At 60.9% G+C, this 14,149-nt stretch overlaps 1 protein-coding gene across 5 annotated transcripts in view; it reads right to left on the bottom strand.

Annotated features, from left to right (window-relative positions):
* Nucleotides 1-13,079, bottom strand: part of BAIAP2 (BAI1 associated protein 2) — a 64,042-nt gene extending 50,963 nt beyond the window's left edge. For 4 of the 5 annotated variants that reach the window (XM_018063625.1, XM_018063630.1, XM_018063629.1 and 1 more), the window contains exon 1: nucleotides 12,920-13,079. In XM_018063625.1, coding sequence (XP_017919114.1) covers nucleotides 12,920-12,973 — 54 coding nt within the window. In that variant the 5' untranslated portion in view covers nucleotides 12,974-13,079. The remainder of the gene's footprint in view (nucleotides 1-12,919) is intronic. The other variant, XM_018063628.1, reaches the window with a different exon arrangement.

The raw sequence follows: 14,149 nt of genomic DNA on the forward strand, positions 1-14,149 counted from the left end.
CAAGGGTCTATCCGAGCATTTCAGAAGGAAATGTACCCCCTGGCTGCTCCAAGAAGACCAGATCATAGCCAAGACTACTCAGACGCAGGCGGCCCCTCCGAACTGCTCAGAAACCTAAGAGGTGACGGTTCAGTGGAAAGTTGGCCCTATCACAACGAGGGACGGAGCTCAGTGGTCTGGAGACCACTCTGGGGGAGAACCTGAGTCTAGATTCATCCAACCCAAGGAGGGCCTGGGAGTCAGGACAGGGTGTCAGGTAACAGGCAGTGGACGAGGGACTGGTGTCCAGGAAGGCTGCAGAGGGGCCCCAGGTTAGACTGCCTGCCGAGGGTGCACGCACAGGCTGGCTGAGCCCTCCGCCTCGCTGCTCAACGCCACCCAAGCCTGTGTTGGGGCAGAGAATGCTGGCGGGTGCGTGTGTTTGCTTGTTCAAAAGAAATGGACCTGAAGCAGAGTACAGACCTAGAGAGGGTAGCTTCTGACCCCGATTCTGTGTTCCAGACGTGCACACGAGTATGCGTGTGTGTGTGTGCAGTTTCAGTGTAAGATGTGTGTCTCACTGCAGTGACAGGCACGGGGCTGGGGGCCTGTGAGAGCCAACCCAGGGCGCAGAGCTCTAGGACCACCCCCAGGGCAGAAGAGGAGGCTCCGCAGCTCCCACCCGGAGCCCCACACGTCCTGAGTGACGGCAGCAAACAGCCTGCGGCCGCCCAGGCCAACAGAGGGGCCACCGCGGCAGCCACCCACACCCGCCAGTGACACACAGGCACAGCGGCCAGGTTTCGCTTCCTCAGCGCAGCAGCTGAGCTCATGCACGGGGAATGTGGATGCGAGGGGGCAGGGCAGGAGGGGCGCTGCGGTGCCAGCCAGGCCACCTGGGCAGGGCACTGCCTGGTCACACGGGTGCTGCTGACTCGCCTGCCTCAGGCAGGGGCAGAGACGTGAACGCTGTGGGGCTGGGGAAGCAGGAGGCCCTCCTGCCCTGGCCGGAGAACTGTCCTTCCTTCCAGCTCCTCACAGACACCGCCCTGGTGGGAGAGCAGGCTCCCAGCTGCCTCTAGGTCACTGAGTGCTCAGAACTGGGACCACCAGACACAGGTCAGGTCCAAGACCACCTTGTCTAGAAGGACCCTGAAGGCCTGAGAAGGGCCTGGCCCCTCTGGTGGGGCTCCTCCCTGTGGGGACCTTCCTTTGAAAGGGGGCCCTCTCAGAGCCCGAGCCCAAGGCTGTCCCAGGGCTCAGGCAGATGCACTTGGACCCAGGAGGCCATGCTGTCCCCAGGCCCATGACAGGCCCAAACCCACCCTCAGAGACCTGCAGTGGGGCCCTGGCACCCCCACTGCAAGGAGTGCTCCCCTAACTAGGGGCCTGTGCAGCCCCTCCACACATCGCAGGGCCACGGAGGGGCAAGTCAGAGGCCGACAGAGGCCCAGTGAGCAGGCCAGGGGGGCCCAGGGGCTCTGCTACCTGTTACTTTCTCAGAAGTGAGGGAACTACAGCATCGTTCTGTGGGACTTCACTGGATGGACAGAGGGAGTTGAGATTCAAACCCACAGCACGTGCCGGGGCTGGAGAAGGGAGCTCGCTTCCTTACTGATGCCAAAGGGCATGTGCAACAGAAGTCCAGCCCAGGAGGGCAGCCTCCTCGCACACACCTCTCTGTACCGCGAGGCCAACCTCACGCCTGCTGTGGAACTTGGAGGAGCTCAGGAGAGGCCTTGTACCGAGACCAGTTTCCTGCAGCCAGGATGGAGACCCAACGACATGAGCAATGACCAGCGCCTTCTGCAAACTCACGCCTGTGTTGTGCAAGTGAAACCAAATCCCTTCAAGTGTGGCACTGTGGTACAAGGTCCGGCGCTGTGGCACACAGCGACCGGGCCTGCCCCGGGCTGAGCGCCACGCTCAGAACCAGCATCTTCTTTCACTTACCTCCCCGGCTGGCTCAGGATCTATGAGGGGCCAGCGGGGAGCAGGGATTGCCACCCCCACTGCACACACGCTCCAGAAGGGTCAGGGGGAAGAGGGGGGTCCCTGCCAGAGACACTTGCGAGCTTGGCGCAGTTCCTGGTGGCCCTCTTGGGAAGATGTCACACAGTCCATGTCCCTGCCACCCTGCGGTCCCAGGAATCCAGACCTTAAGGCAATCTCCAAGGCGGGGTCAGCCCTGCCCCACCCGGGGCCCCCAGCCCTGCCGGGCATCAGTGGGAGGAGCCAGGCCCGGCTGCATGGGCAGCGCTGGCAGGTCCCCAGCAGCCTTCCTGCCCGGCTGGCTCCTGGGCATCCCAGCGCCTGCGCAGTGACGCCCATTTTGGCTGACTCGGGTTACAGGTCTGCCCAGCCAGTGAGGACACAGGGCAGGAGGACAGCCCTGTCTCCACCCTGGGGTCACAAGGAGTGAGGGAGCCCTGCCACGGGACTGTGCTCCGGCTCTGCCTAGGGCACCCTGCTTGTCATCCTGGGGATCCTGTTTATCCCTCAGCTCTGGCTCCTGGCGACAAACTCCTCCAGAACTTTCCTGGCAGGACCGCCACAAACAAAGAGCAAAGCTTCTCTGCCGACACAGGGAAGTGACGTGCCTCCCGTTTCCCCTCCAGTTCTCGTGCAGTCTAGGAAGATGGGCCCGGGGGTCTGCCTGCGCCCTGTGCACATGTGCACGTGTGTGCATGCGTGGGTGTCTGCTTGTGTGCCACGGCCAAGCCAGGCTGCACCCTCCCTACACACTCAACCTTTGGAAGGACAGACTCAGGGGACGAGACCACACTGGACTCCACCTATGGCCTGGGGAGAGGTGGCCTTACACCCTCATCACCCTGAGTCCTCAATGGACTGGTGATGGGCGCTGCTGTCCATTTTACAGATGACAGAAGGAGGTTCAGGGAGACTAAGAGCCAGTATTCTGGGTCCTGGTAGAGCCAATCCCGGCTTCAGTGCAGGCTGGCCACACAACCAGCTGTCCCACTCTCCATATGGGCCTTAGTGTTCTCTGGACAGGTCACCATGGCAGGCAGGATAGAACCAGGTGCCACCTGGCAACTCAGCCTGCGCTGGGCTCCCTCAGGACCACGTTCTAGCAACGTAAAGGCAGAGGCTGATGCCAGGACACCTGGTGCCTCATCCACTCTCCCCGAGGGGCCTTGCTGCCTCACTGATGACCACTGGACCCTCACATCCCACCTCTGGCACAGGCACAACAGGCGCTAGCTTTGGGGCCAACAACCCACACCCAGTGGGGCGCCACCATCCACGCTCTGCTGGGGGAAGCTGGCAGCATTCCTCAAAGGAAGCTGTCCTCGCCTGAGGCTGCTGCCCCCTTCAAGGAGCACTGACTGCGTGAGGCTCTGGGCAGAGGGCCCGGCTCACACTGAAGGAGGGGTGGGGTGAGAGGGGCATGAAGGATCACCCCCCTGAGACAGAGAGTCCAGCATCTCGGGGCAGCGCTGTGACTCCCGCCTCTGCTCCGATAACTGGGACCTCTGTCCTGGGGACCTTCCTCAAAGGAAGGAAGCCAAATGGGGAAGTTCCGAGAGTGCTGGGAGGGTTTCCTGGAGGAGGCGGGTCTTCAGCTAGAGCTCTCTTGGCTCCAGCCAGAGAGAAGAGAACAACAGGTTTGCACTTGAGAAACGAGCGGACGCGGCTGCTTCCACTTCCACATGAAACGGCCTGAGGGCTGAGGACAGAGAGTCAAAGCTGGCAGTGGCTGCAGAAAGGCCGCAAAGGAACAAGAACGCACCGAACAGCGCTCCATAGCGGCCGGTTTCACTGTAACGGCACCGGCTCCCCTCCCCCACGCCCCACAGACAAGAGCCCCCACCCGACACGCGCATTCTCAGCCCAGCAACCTCCAGTGGGGACACGGGCCAGGGTCCCACCAGGGCAGGGAGCGGCCAAGCTCGCCACAGCCTCCCCAGGAGGGCGCATGCGAGAGGACCCGGCCTTGGAACTAAGGCACCTGGGCTGCCCAGTAGCAAAATGGAGGTTCTCAGCCTCCGTCAGCTTCTGGGGAGGTCACCAGCATTAGAAAAAAGTGACAACTTGTGTTTTGGGCATGGAGCCCAGAGTGACACCAGGGAACACAGTGGCCTCCCATAAGGAGGGACCAAGCGGCAGGTATCCCTTCCCGTTGCCCCTGTGGGCCCTGCGCCTCGGGCTAGGTGACACCAGGAGAAAGACAAACAGGCCAATTCTCCTGGTCCGAGTCCGAGGGTGGGGGAACGGCATGGGCCACGCAAGGTGAGGAAGGAGCTGCCAAGCTCCAGGGCCCCCCAAGTCCCCGGCTCCCTGTAGGGACCAGGCGCCATCACTGGCTCCTGGGGCTGAGGACGCCCAGCTCTCACCCCAGCTCTCTCTTGGGACCGGGATCCTCAGGTGCCTCCAGCCTGACCCCTCCTGGAACAGGTCCCGGGGGCAGGAAGTAAGTGGGCTCAGGGTGGGGAAGGGGTCCAGTGAGCACTGACTGGGGGCTGTCCCACTGGGAGAGCCACCCCCACAGGAACTAGACAAATCCATTAGACCAGGAGTCGCAGAACAGGGTCCAAACACAGGCCCCTCCAGCCCAGCCACCTCCTTCCTATCCAGAGGCACCTCTGGCAGGTCCTGACTTTGGTGGGGCAGGGCCCTGTAGGCCCCAGACATCTTTCAGCATCCAGGCCCAGCCATACCTGCCCCAACTGCTTGGCCTGGCCCCAGGGCACATGCCTTCCACTCTTTCTGTCCCAGGTCAGTGCTAAGCTGGAGCCCAGGCTCCCCTAATAACTTTCATGGCAAAGCCAGCGTGCTCCTGAGAAAGTCCTAACGGTGTCAAGAACTGAGAGCTGCCATCTGACTGAGTAACACGGAAAACCTTCAGGGGCTGGAAACACAGCTCCCTGTGATTCAGACAGTAGCACCCAGGCCGACTCCTAGGCACCGGCCTGCTGCACCTTGGGGTGGCGGCCCCACGACTGCCTGGTGTCAGGGACTGAATTCCCCCACTAAAGATTCATGTGTTAGGCCTAACCTCATCATCTCATTGTAAAGATGCCCTCCAAAGACAATCACCAGAGACAATGCAGGTAAAAATGAGGTCATGGGGATGGACCCCAATTGCACAGAACTGGGCCTTCTAAGAAAAGATCAGGACACGGACACACAGAGGGACGACCACGTGAGAAACACAGGCGGAAGTCCGCCTCCACAGGCCCAGGAGAGAGGCCACGGGAAGAACCACCCTGCCCATACCTGGATCCCAGCCTCCAGGCTTCAGATGAGACACACCTGTCTGTTGTCCAAGCACACGTGGTGCTTTGTTTGGCAACCCAAGCAGACCCAATGGCTGGACCAATCCCCGCTTGCCCTGTGAAGACCTAGCCACAGTTCTCTTATCGTTTGGTTACTGCTTGACTGGTTAGACCATTCCAGGGCTGCTGACCTGTCCTTGTCCCTGGGAAGGCTCTGATCTGAGTTTCAAAAGGCTGGGCTTCTTGCTGGACGAGGAACCTCAATGAGCAAGGAAGGACACAGCCCCAGACACTCTGAAGCTGTTCTCTTGCTTCCTGCCTCCCTCCATTGGGTAGAATGAGCCAGCCCAGAACGCTGTTGTGCTGGTGGGAACACAGGCCCCTCGGCACCCGGGAACTCAGACGGCAACAACAGAGGCCTTGCCTGGGCCTCCCTGCCCTCACCACGGACTACCTGCTCCTCCAAGAACTTTCCATCCTGAAAGCCTAATGCTCCCTGTGGCCAGGAAGGGTTCTCCGCTCCAGCTAATTGTGAAAGAGAAAACGGTGGCACAGAAGCTGAAGATCCTCACCTGAAGCCCACAGGACTCCTAAGTGGAAAAACAAAACAAGTTTGAAGCCACAGGGCAGACCTGGCTCCAGCTTGGGCTCAGTTGAGCACCCGGGCTGGGCTGGGACACGCCGCTTCACATCTCTGAGGCTCCCCAACCCGCGGGGATGGCCAGGACCCCTCGTCAAGCAGTGTAGAGATAAACAAGGTCACACACACCACTCCCAGCATGGTACCTGGACAGAGTGACCCACTGAAGGCTCTTCACACGATCATTCAGAATTACCAGCCAACTGCAAAACCCACAGCACCTCCCCCAGCAGAGCCAGAATGAGAGGAGCACGTGAGACCGTCTGGGCCCCGGCAGCCAACCTCAGTTTTCTGCCTGGTGGGATCTGTGCAAGAAGCCTGCAATCAGGCCTCCTGCTTGGACTGGACTGCGGCCCCTGGCTGCCTCCCGGCTGTGACCAGCAAGGTCCTGGAGCCCCAGGGGCAGGGCTGGCCATGGCCTGAGCGCCATCAGTCCCCTGGAGTGCAAACGACATGACTTCCGTGGGAGGGGCAGGAAGGAAGAAACGGAGGTGTGGACCACAGATCACTTCTGCCAGGCTGTCCTCCAGGTCAGAGGGGGCTCCGCTGGCCCCAGAGTGGCTCAGAGGAGCAGTGGGTGTACAGAGCCCCTGGTTCCCTCCACCTGGGCCACATCAGTGACACTTCGGCCTTCACTACACCCCCTTCTTTGAACAGCCCCGCTGGAAACAGCAAAGGCCATTCTGGCTCAGCAGGTAAGCTCTGCCCACGCTTGGCTCCTGGAGACACAAACGCCCTGCTAGACGAAGTCTAGCTCCCAGGGGTGGGGGCATGCCCTCTCTCCTACCAAGCTCCCACCCCCATTCTGATGTCAAGATGTCGACTTCTTTCACAGCACAGACACCTGTGAAATCCTAGCAAGTTCCACAACCCGTTACGTGTGTGTCATCACTCACACAGGCCCACCTGATGGCTGTCCCTAGCTTGGCTGAGCGGGGACATTACGTCCACACACCACTCAGCGACTAAGAAGGAACGGAGATCCTGGCTATCATGGGGGAAACTTCTCCGATCAAGGAACGAAAGTGGCAGCAACGAAAGTGGCGGGACAAGAGTCTGAGGGCTTGGCAGGAACCTCCCCCACCCCGCCAGGACCAACACCTGGACGGCCAGAGGTGGGGCCCAGGGGATGCTCTGACCCCAACGACTGTGAGCTGAACCAAAGCTCCTTAGAGTCAGACTCTGAACCCGAAGAGGTTTTAGGAAAATCTTGCCAATTTATTTCATGTACATTTGACATATAGCTTTTAAAACACCTGTCCAAATAATTCTAAAAGCACTGTTTTCATAACTAGAAAACCAATTTCCCAAGCAAGAAAAAGGCACTCTGTTCCAACTGGCAGCCCCAACTCCTCCTTGTGGTCCAACCTCTCCCAGCGCCTCACAACTCAGGGTACTCATCATAGAGGCCACATGGCCCTCTCACACACTCCCCGAGGATTTGCAGGAGACCGTCTGGCTGCTCACCTAACAGCCCAGGGCGTCAGGACAGGCTCTACCAGGCCCTGGTCAGGCCCTGGAGCCACAAGGGAAGCCTGGAGAGATCCAGGCCCATCCTGGTCACTGTGCATGTCCCGCCAGCGAGGCTGTCTGTGCACGGCCAGAGCCAGGGGGAGAAGAGGCAGGAGCCCCCAAATGTCCCGCAGGCATGGAAGACCAGACAAGACTTCCAAGGAGACTTCCAAGCCTCCTGCGATGAAACTTGGGAGGAGAGGCCAGAGGCAGCTGGAGGTGCCAACCTGAGACCCCGCTGCCCTGGGCAGCAGAAAGCGGTCCTGTTGACACCCACTGGACACTGAGTCACAGATGGAGATCCCCTGCCTGCCCCCAAGGTGCGCAAAGCCACCTCCGAGAGACAGGACGCCCTGGCTCTCACATGCCCTGGCTTCACACCACCAGACGTCCCTTGGGCCCCCAGGACACGGCAGCAGCAGGTGCTTCTGGCTAACACCCTGGCCTACCTGCAGGCCCTGAGAAGGAACATGAGCTTGCCACCGCCTCCAGAACCTCCAGGGGTCCTGGGCTACTGCCTGTGGAGCAAACAGCTGAGAGACCAGACCCACGACTGAGATGGTCACAGCGATGCACACACGGGGGCCCCAGAACCAGAAATGAGGCTCAGCCACTGCCAAGCACTGACACACACGTCAGCCATACTTCCAGGCGGGGGGGGGGGGGGGCACAGTCAGGAGCCACGTGGGTCCTAAGTCACCACACCTGGTTGCTCGATAGCATGTCAGGTGGGGACAGGATTTTCCCCAGTAAGAGAGGCCTGGGCACCAACCTCCGCCCAGGCCTGCCTGCTGCTGGAGCCCCTGGGTGCAGACCCTCGGGCGCCCCTCCCCTTGTGTTATTTCACAGCTGTGCAGTGCCATCAGGACCAGGATGAATCAGAGCGGGGGCGGGGGGAGGACAGGGGAGGCAGGTGCGGGCACGGTCCATGCCTGCCTGTAATTACCAAGGCCGCAGGCTGCAGACAGTAGCGGAGCGCTGACAGCCCCACTGGGCACCTGGCACAGGGTGTCCAGTGGGCATAGGCCTGCACCGTAATGAGGAAGCCTCCCCACCCCAAGGCTCAAGAGAAACCACCTGGGCACAGTGGCCATACAGGGCCCTGGTGTGGTGCACGTAAGGGCTGAGAAAAGAGAATGGCAGGCAGGCAACCAGCCGGTGGCCCAGGACACCCCCACGAGATCACTGCTCAGGCATGGCTGCCCTTGGAAAGCAACACCCATCACAGAAGCTATGCAAGAATGAGGGGGGGACCACTGAGCGACAAGGGCAGCCCCATCTGCCAACCTTTCATCCTATGAAGGGCTCCCCTGAGCAGGACCTACTTCTGCAAACTGGGGGTGGGGAGTGCCAGGTGGGCCTTGGTCTCCCTGCCAGCCTGCCTTCCTGCTCAGGAGGGGACAGGGTCCTCTGCTCAGTGGCCAGTCCCCCCCGAAAGGCCCCTGAATCTGGGCAGCCCAGCCAGCACCACCTGTGCTGGGGAGGGAGGGAGGGAGACAGAAGGACCTCTAGGCCCTCTGAGCTTCAGGAACCTAAAACCAGGTGGTGACAAGCACACACGCAGCTCCCACTGATGCCCCGAGAGCCCTGGGCCAGCACTCGGAGCCTCAAGTGCACGTGGTCTGTCCCATGAACCAAGGAGCCTCCCCAACAAAAGACACATTCTCCAGGCGAGACCAGTGGGGATGGCAGGGCAGGCAAAGCACTCCTGGCCTGCAAGGAACTCTGCAGCGCCACCACGCCCCGGGGCCCCCTCCTTTATGGCCATTAGCAAGCACTGGCAAGGCCCAGCGGCAAGGGTCCTGTGCCGAGGGGCCCACAACCTCAGGACCGTGACCTGGGCACAAACAGCTGCTGAAGCCAGTGGCCCAGAATCAGTGCAACAGAGAAAGCATCCTTCGCTGCCCGGGCTACTCCACGGGAGACGGAGATGCACTGCTGCTGCCGCACAGATGGTGGGGAGTGGGCTGCACGCTCCATGAAGAACGGCTCACAGTCTACTTGGACAGCAAGCCCCACGTCTTACTGGAAGATGCTACCCCAACAGGGCACCCTGAGGTGCCTCTATGGCAAAACGAAGTCCCACATGCATGCACACACATGTGCACACATACTCACTTGGACACAGAATACTTGTGAATACACAAACACGTACATGCATGGGCTTGAAGTCACACCTGTCTGCACGGACAACATATGCACGCATGTTCCTGCGCACATAAGCACACACAGAGTCTCAGGTCTGCTGCCAGCAGGCGTTTCTGCTGCTAAGGAAGAGCCTGTCAGAGCATCCACTTCACCACCCTCAACCGCGAGCCCGTGGAGCCCTGTCCATGCTGGGTGCCAGGCTCCTGATGGTGGCCAAGAGTTCCGTGTGACTGCTGAGCAGTGGAAGAGGTTCTGGGGTAGGCAGTAGAGAACTTGGGGCCTCCTGATTTCCCCTGCTCCTCTAAACACCTGGAGGAGGGTGACGGGCAAGGCCTGGCCAGCAGTGGGCTCTCACCTACACAGGTGGGCTCCCTTCTGCCAGCGCTGATGCCCACCGCCTTGCACCAGCAGTGAAAACCTGACGGGACTCCGGTTGCAGGAACCTACTGGCCACAGCTGTCTTCACAGGACAGATGCAATGAGCTTCCCCACAACGGCCGGAGAGTGAGGACCACCAGACAGCGTCTGGTGACACAAGCCTAAGGCCCACGACACCCTGAACAGCCATGCCTGAGGCCTTCCTAGGGACTTTCTTCGCTGAAGCCTGTGTCCATCTTCCCATGTCCTCAGGATAGGATGGAGGCCTGTGGGGCTCTTCCTCCACAAGGTGCCAGAGCACTTCCAAGGTCACCAGGTTGCCTGGAGCCAGGGCTTCTCGTGAGACACAGGACCATGAAAAAAACCACCAACCTGAGAGTCACTCCCTGGAGCTGAAGACTAAGATTAATTGCTAAAGAAAGTCCTCTTGCTGCAGCACGTGGGGACATTTGGAGGCCTCTCCCAAGAGAGATGCAATTTGGGCTTAATTCTCAGAGGCAGATCCCCACCCTACAATTCTGTCCCTCGTCCCAGGCAATCACCTAGGGCTGCCTGTAGTCCCATCACGAGGGGCCCAGCCCAGGCTCTACCCTAGGAAGCCCCCAAAGGGCTTCAGTCCCTGTTCCTCGGCCCAGGTTCCAAGGGTAAACTCTCAGTGAATGTCATTTCCTGCCCCTTCATCTTCCATCAAATTCCCCGACAACAAAGCTCCCACGGGAAGTGGGCCACGGGGAAAGAGAGATTAAATCCTGAGATTCGGATTCTTCCAGGGAGGAGAAGCAAAACTGGACATTTTATTCTTGCGTCTGTAATCAGCAAGGCCAAGGCCGGGTGTCCCCACTCTTCCCTTCTCTGCCAAGGCAAACACCACTCAGAACTGCAGCTGATATGACAGGGGCCAAAGCAAACAGCTGAGCTGTAGCTTGGGGTGACGCCGAGCAGGGCCACATCCCTGCCACTCTCCCACAAGTCACCAAACCAGGCACAGAGTTAGCAGCGTCCCCAGACAGGGTGCAGGACCAGCCAGACTGGCCGGGGTCTCCAAACAGCAGCTTTGGCTGTGTCCTGAGCATGCCTTGAGTTGGCTGGATTCTGCCCAGCCAGTGTGCCAAACTTACCCAACCTGTCCTGGCTCTGCTGTGGAACCCGAGCTCCCCAGTGACGAGCCACAAATCATAAGGGAGCCGTACCACAGCCGCAGAGTGGCAGGGGAGCACCCACAAGCCCTCCTGTCCACTGGCTCCGCGGCCTCAACCGGCCAGGAGAATGTAAGACACCCAGCGCTGTGGACGCCCACTTCCCGGTGTGTCTAACCTGAAAGTCCCTGGTCTCGGCCACACCTTCCCGGGGGAGCTCAGTCATCAGCTGACCAGTGAGCACAGAACGCAGACTAGCTTGCTGAACGTGTGCCCCAAACCCCCAAACACTCAGATCCTAATAGTTTTCTGCCAACAGATTTCACTCCAGACCTGCAAACACATCTTTGCTTCCTCCAGAAGCTGCTCCGCTGGAACAGCATGCCTGACTGCTCTGTTTTAAGAGTTTTATTAAGACCGACCATGGGGTTCCCCAGAGCAAAGCCACGCCACGCACTCCCTCTTAATTCTGGCCATTAAAGTTCCTGTCTCATGGTTTTGGAGCAAAAGCAGGGAAAAGAGGGGGAAAAAGACCAACACTGGCACTTCTCTTCCACCCTCTGCAATAATGAGCAAGTGGAAATGAAACTAATGACTAATAATTTAATAAATCTCCCTCCCTGACAACCATTTACAGAGCAACACAACCAAAAAGCGTATGCCACTGACTCTCGTGATACAAACATAAAAACACCAGAGGCTGTTCCTTTTACGTGCTGCTTCCTCGTCAGTCTTCACTCCTGTTTACCAGCAGCTCCAACATGGCTTCAGAACTGACTTAGTCCACCCTGACCCGGCCTCCAGATTCTTCCAGGTGACCTAGCTGCAACTTTAAAAACCTTTATTAGCAGCTGGGATTGACTGCGGCCGTGCTGGACTCCAGCTGAAAGCTAAGGGCCCATCAGAGGCCTCCCTCCGCGCGCAAAGAGGGCTTGGCAGGCCGCTGGCTAAGGAGGCACAGCGTAGTTGTTTAACACAATTAGAAACTGTTGCTCTGCCAGCGCGCTGCAATCCCACTCCGCCGCCATGAACCAGCCGCCGCCTAAATATCAACTCCGAAACCCCTCGGCCCCCCGCGTAACCCCCAGACACAGTTTTGAAACAGAGCCCGGCTTTGTACGAAGCCCGCGTGGACCGCCCAGGGCACGACTCTCCCGTGAGGAAATGCTGCCGTCAACAGCCCTGAGCCTCCGGAGCCTGGCTCTGTGCTGGTGGGGGTGGGGGTCCAAACCGAGAAAATGGATGCTAAGAAACGGAAACTCGGGTGTCTGCCAACGTGCACACCCGCGCAAAACCGGCCCCGGGCGGGGGCGGCGAGGGTCCGGCGGGTTGCCGGCGCTCCGACACACACGCCCGCGTTCCGCACCGGGGGCTGAGAGTCGACTCCTCACACATCAGAAGCAGAGGCGGGCGCGCCAGCCTCCCACACAATTAGTCTTCTCCCTCCGCGGTTACATAAGATGACGGATTATCTGTCTACCCATCCAACCTGCCCGCGCGCGACCTCCCACCCGGCCACATCCACCGAGAAGGAGTTGTGGAAAGGGAAAGCCTGTTGAGAAAAAAGTGCCCCAGGCTTGCGTAACCGTGCCCGGCGGGGCCACCGCGGGGCGCAGGGCGACGGACAGCCGTGGCCCCGGACCCCGCAGACCTCGGACTCCGCAGTCCGCACCCCTACTCAACTCGGGTCCGAAGGCTCCGGCCCCCGCGCACGCGGAAGACGCACGGAAGGGCGCGCGGGGGCAGCGAGAAGCTGTTGGGGCAAGCGGACCCGAGCCAACCTCTGCCGGGCTGGCGCTGGGTCCCCGCGGCAGCGCCGGTTAGACCCCCGAGGACCCAGGGACGGCCCGGGGAGGGCGCGAGGGCGCGTGTGGCACGTAGCTCACCTTGTAGACATTTTCCGTGAGCCGGTGCATCTCCTCCGAGCGAGACAGTGACATGGTGCTGGTCCGGCTGCACCACTGACCAAACCAGGGGCGCAAGTAGCGGCGACTGCGGAAGCGACGAGGAAACCCGACAAACAGCACACGGAACCTGACCAGGAGCGCGGCGCCCCGCCGGCAGCCTCCTTTATAGTCGACCAGGCCCCGCCCCCTAGAGGCCCCGCCTCCCGCGCGCCCGCCCCCGCCGCACCCGGCTCACCACCCCCGGCCTCCCGCCCCCGCCCAGCCGCTGCTGCTAGGCAACCGACAGGCCCCGCCCCCCGCGCCGTCTTTCCCATTGGTGAATTCCATAGACGGGGAAGGGGGCGGGGACAAGGGCGGGGTTTGTGGGCCGGCAGCAAGGAGCGATTGGTCCATGGCGCCGTCGATCGCGGGGGAGGAGGCGGAGGCGCGGCGCGGGATGGGGCCCTGGGAACAGCCTGGGGGGCCGGGGCGACAGCAGTGCTGGGGGCGGGGAGGCGGGGGCGGGGTGGCGCAGGAAGAAGGGAGCAGAAACGGGGTGGGGGCGGAACGCCGGCCGCGAACGCGCGTGGGGGAGGCACTCCGCAAAGTGGCGAGTCAGGGTGGCCGGGTCCTGGGCGCCGCTCCCCCGAAAGCGGTCGGGATCAGGCGTCCGCACTGGGCAACGGAGGTCCCTGAACGCTCGGACACTTCCTGGGGAAGGGGGAGGGGGCAAGGGTACGGACTTGGTGAAGGAGGGTGAGAGGCTGGCGTGCTGTCCCAAGGGTCCAGCCTCTACCGGGCACTTTCGGAGGTAAGTCTGGTGGGTGGCTGCGACCCTTGGGCCGGCTCTTCCGGGGAGGAAGGACCCTGAAACGGGTCTCAGGGGAGGGAGGACCCTGGGGAAGACCCTAGAGAGGGGTGGACCAGGGGAAAAGACCCTGGGAGGGGTGCATCGTGAGCGGGGCGGTGGTGGGGAGGGCCTTGGGGCTGGGATTCTAGGGAGGACAGAGCCCTGGGTTGCAGAGAAGGACTCTGCGGAGAGGGGTTTTGGGGGTGCAGATTCTGGAAGCGGTGGAGGAGGGATGGGGAAAGGATCCTGTGGTGAGGATTGAGGGGCGCTCAGAGAAAGAGGACCCTCGTGATGGTGGCAGAAGATCTTCCTTGCGGGGTAGTTTCCCTGGGGAGAGGAGACTCAGGGAAGGGGAGGGGCAGGGAAGAGGGAGGTGGGGT

Source organism: Capra hircus, chromosome 19 (assembly GCF_001704415.2).
Source record: "Capra hircus breed San Clemente chromosome 19, ASM170441v1, whole genome shotgun sequence".
Lineage (NCBI taxonomy): Eukaryota > Metazoa > Chordata > Mammalia > Artiodactyla > Bovidae > Capra > Capra hircus.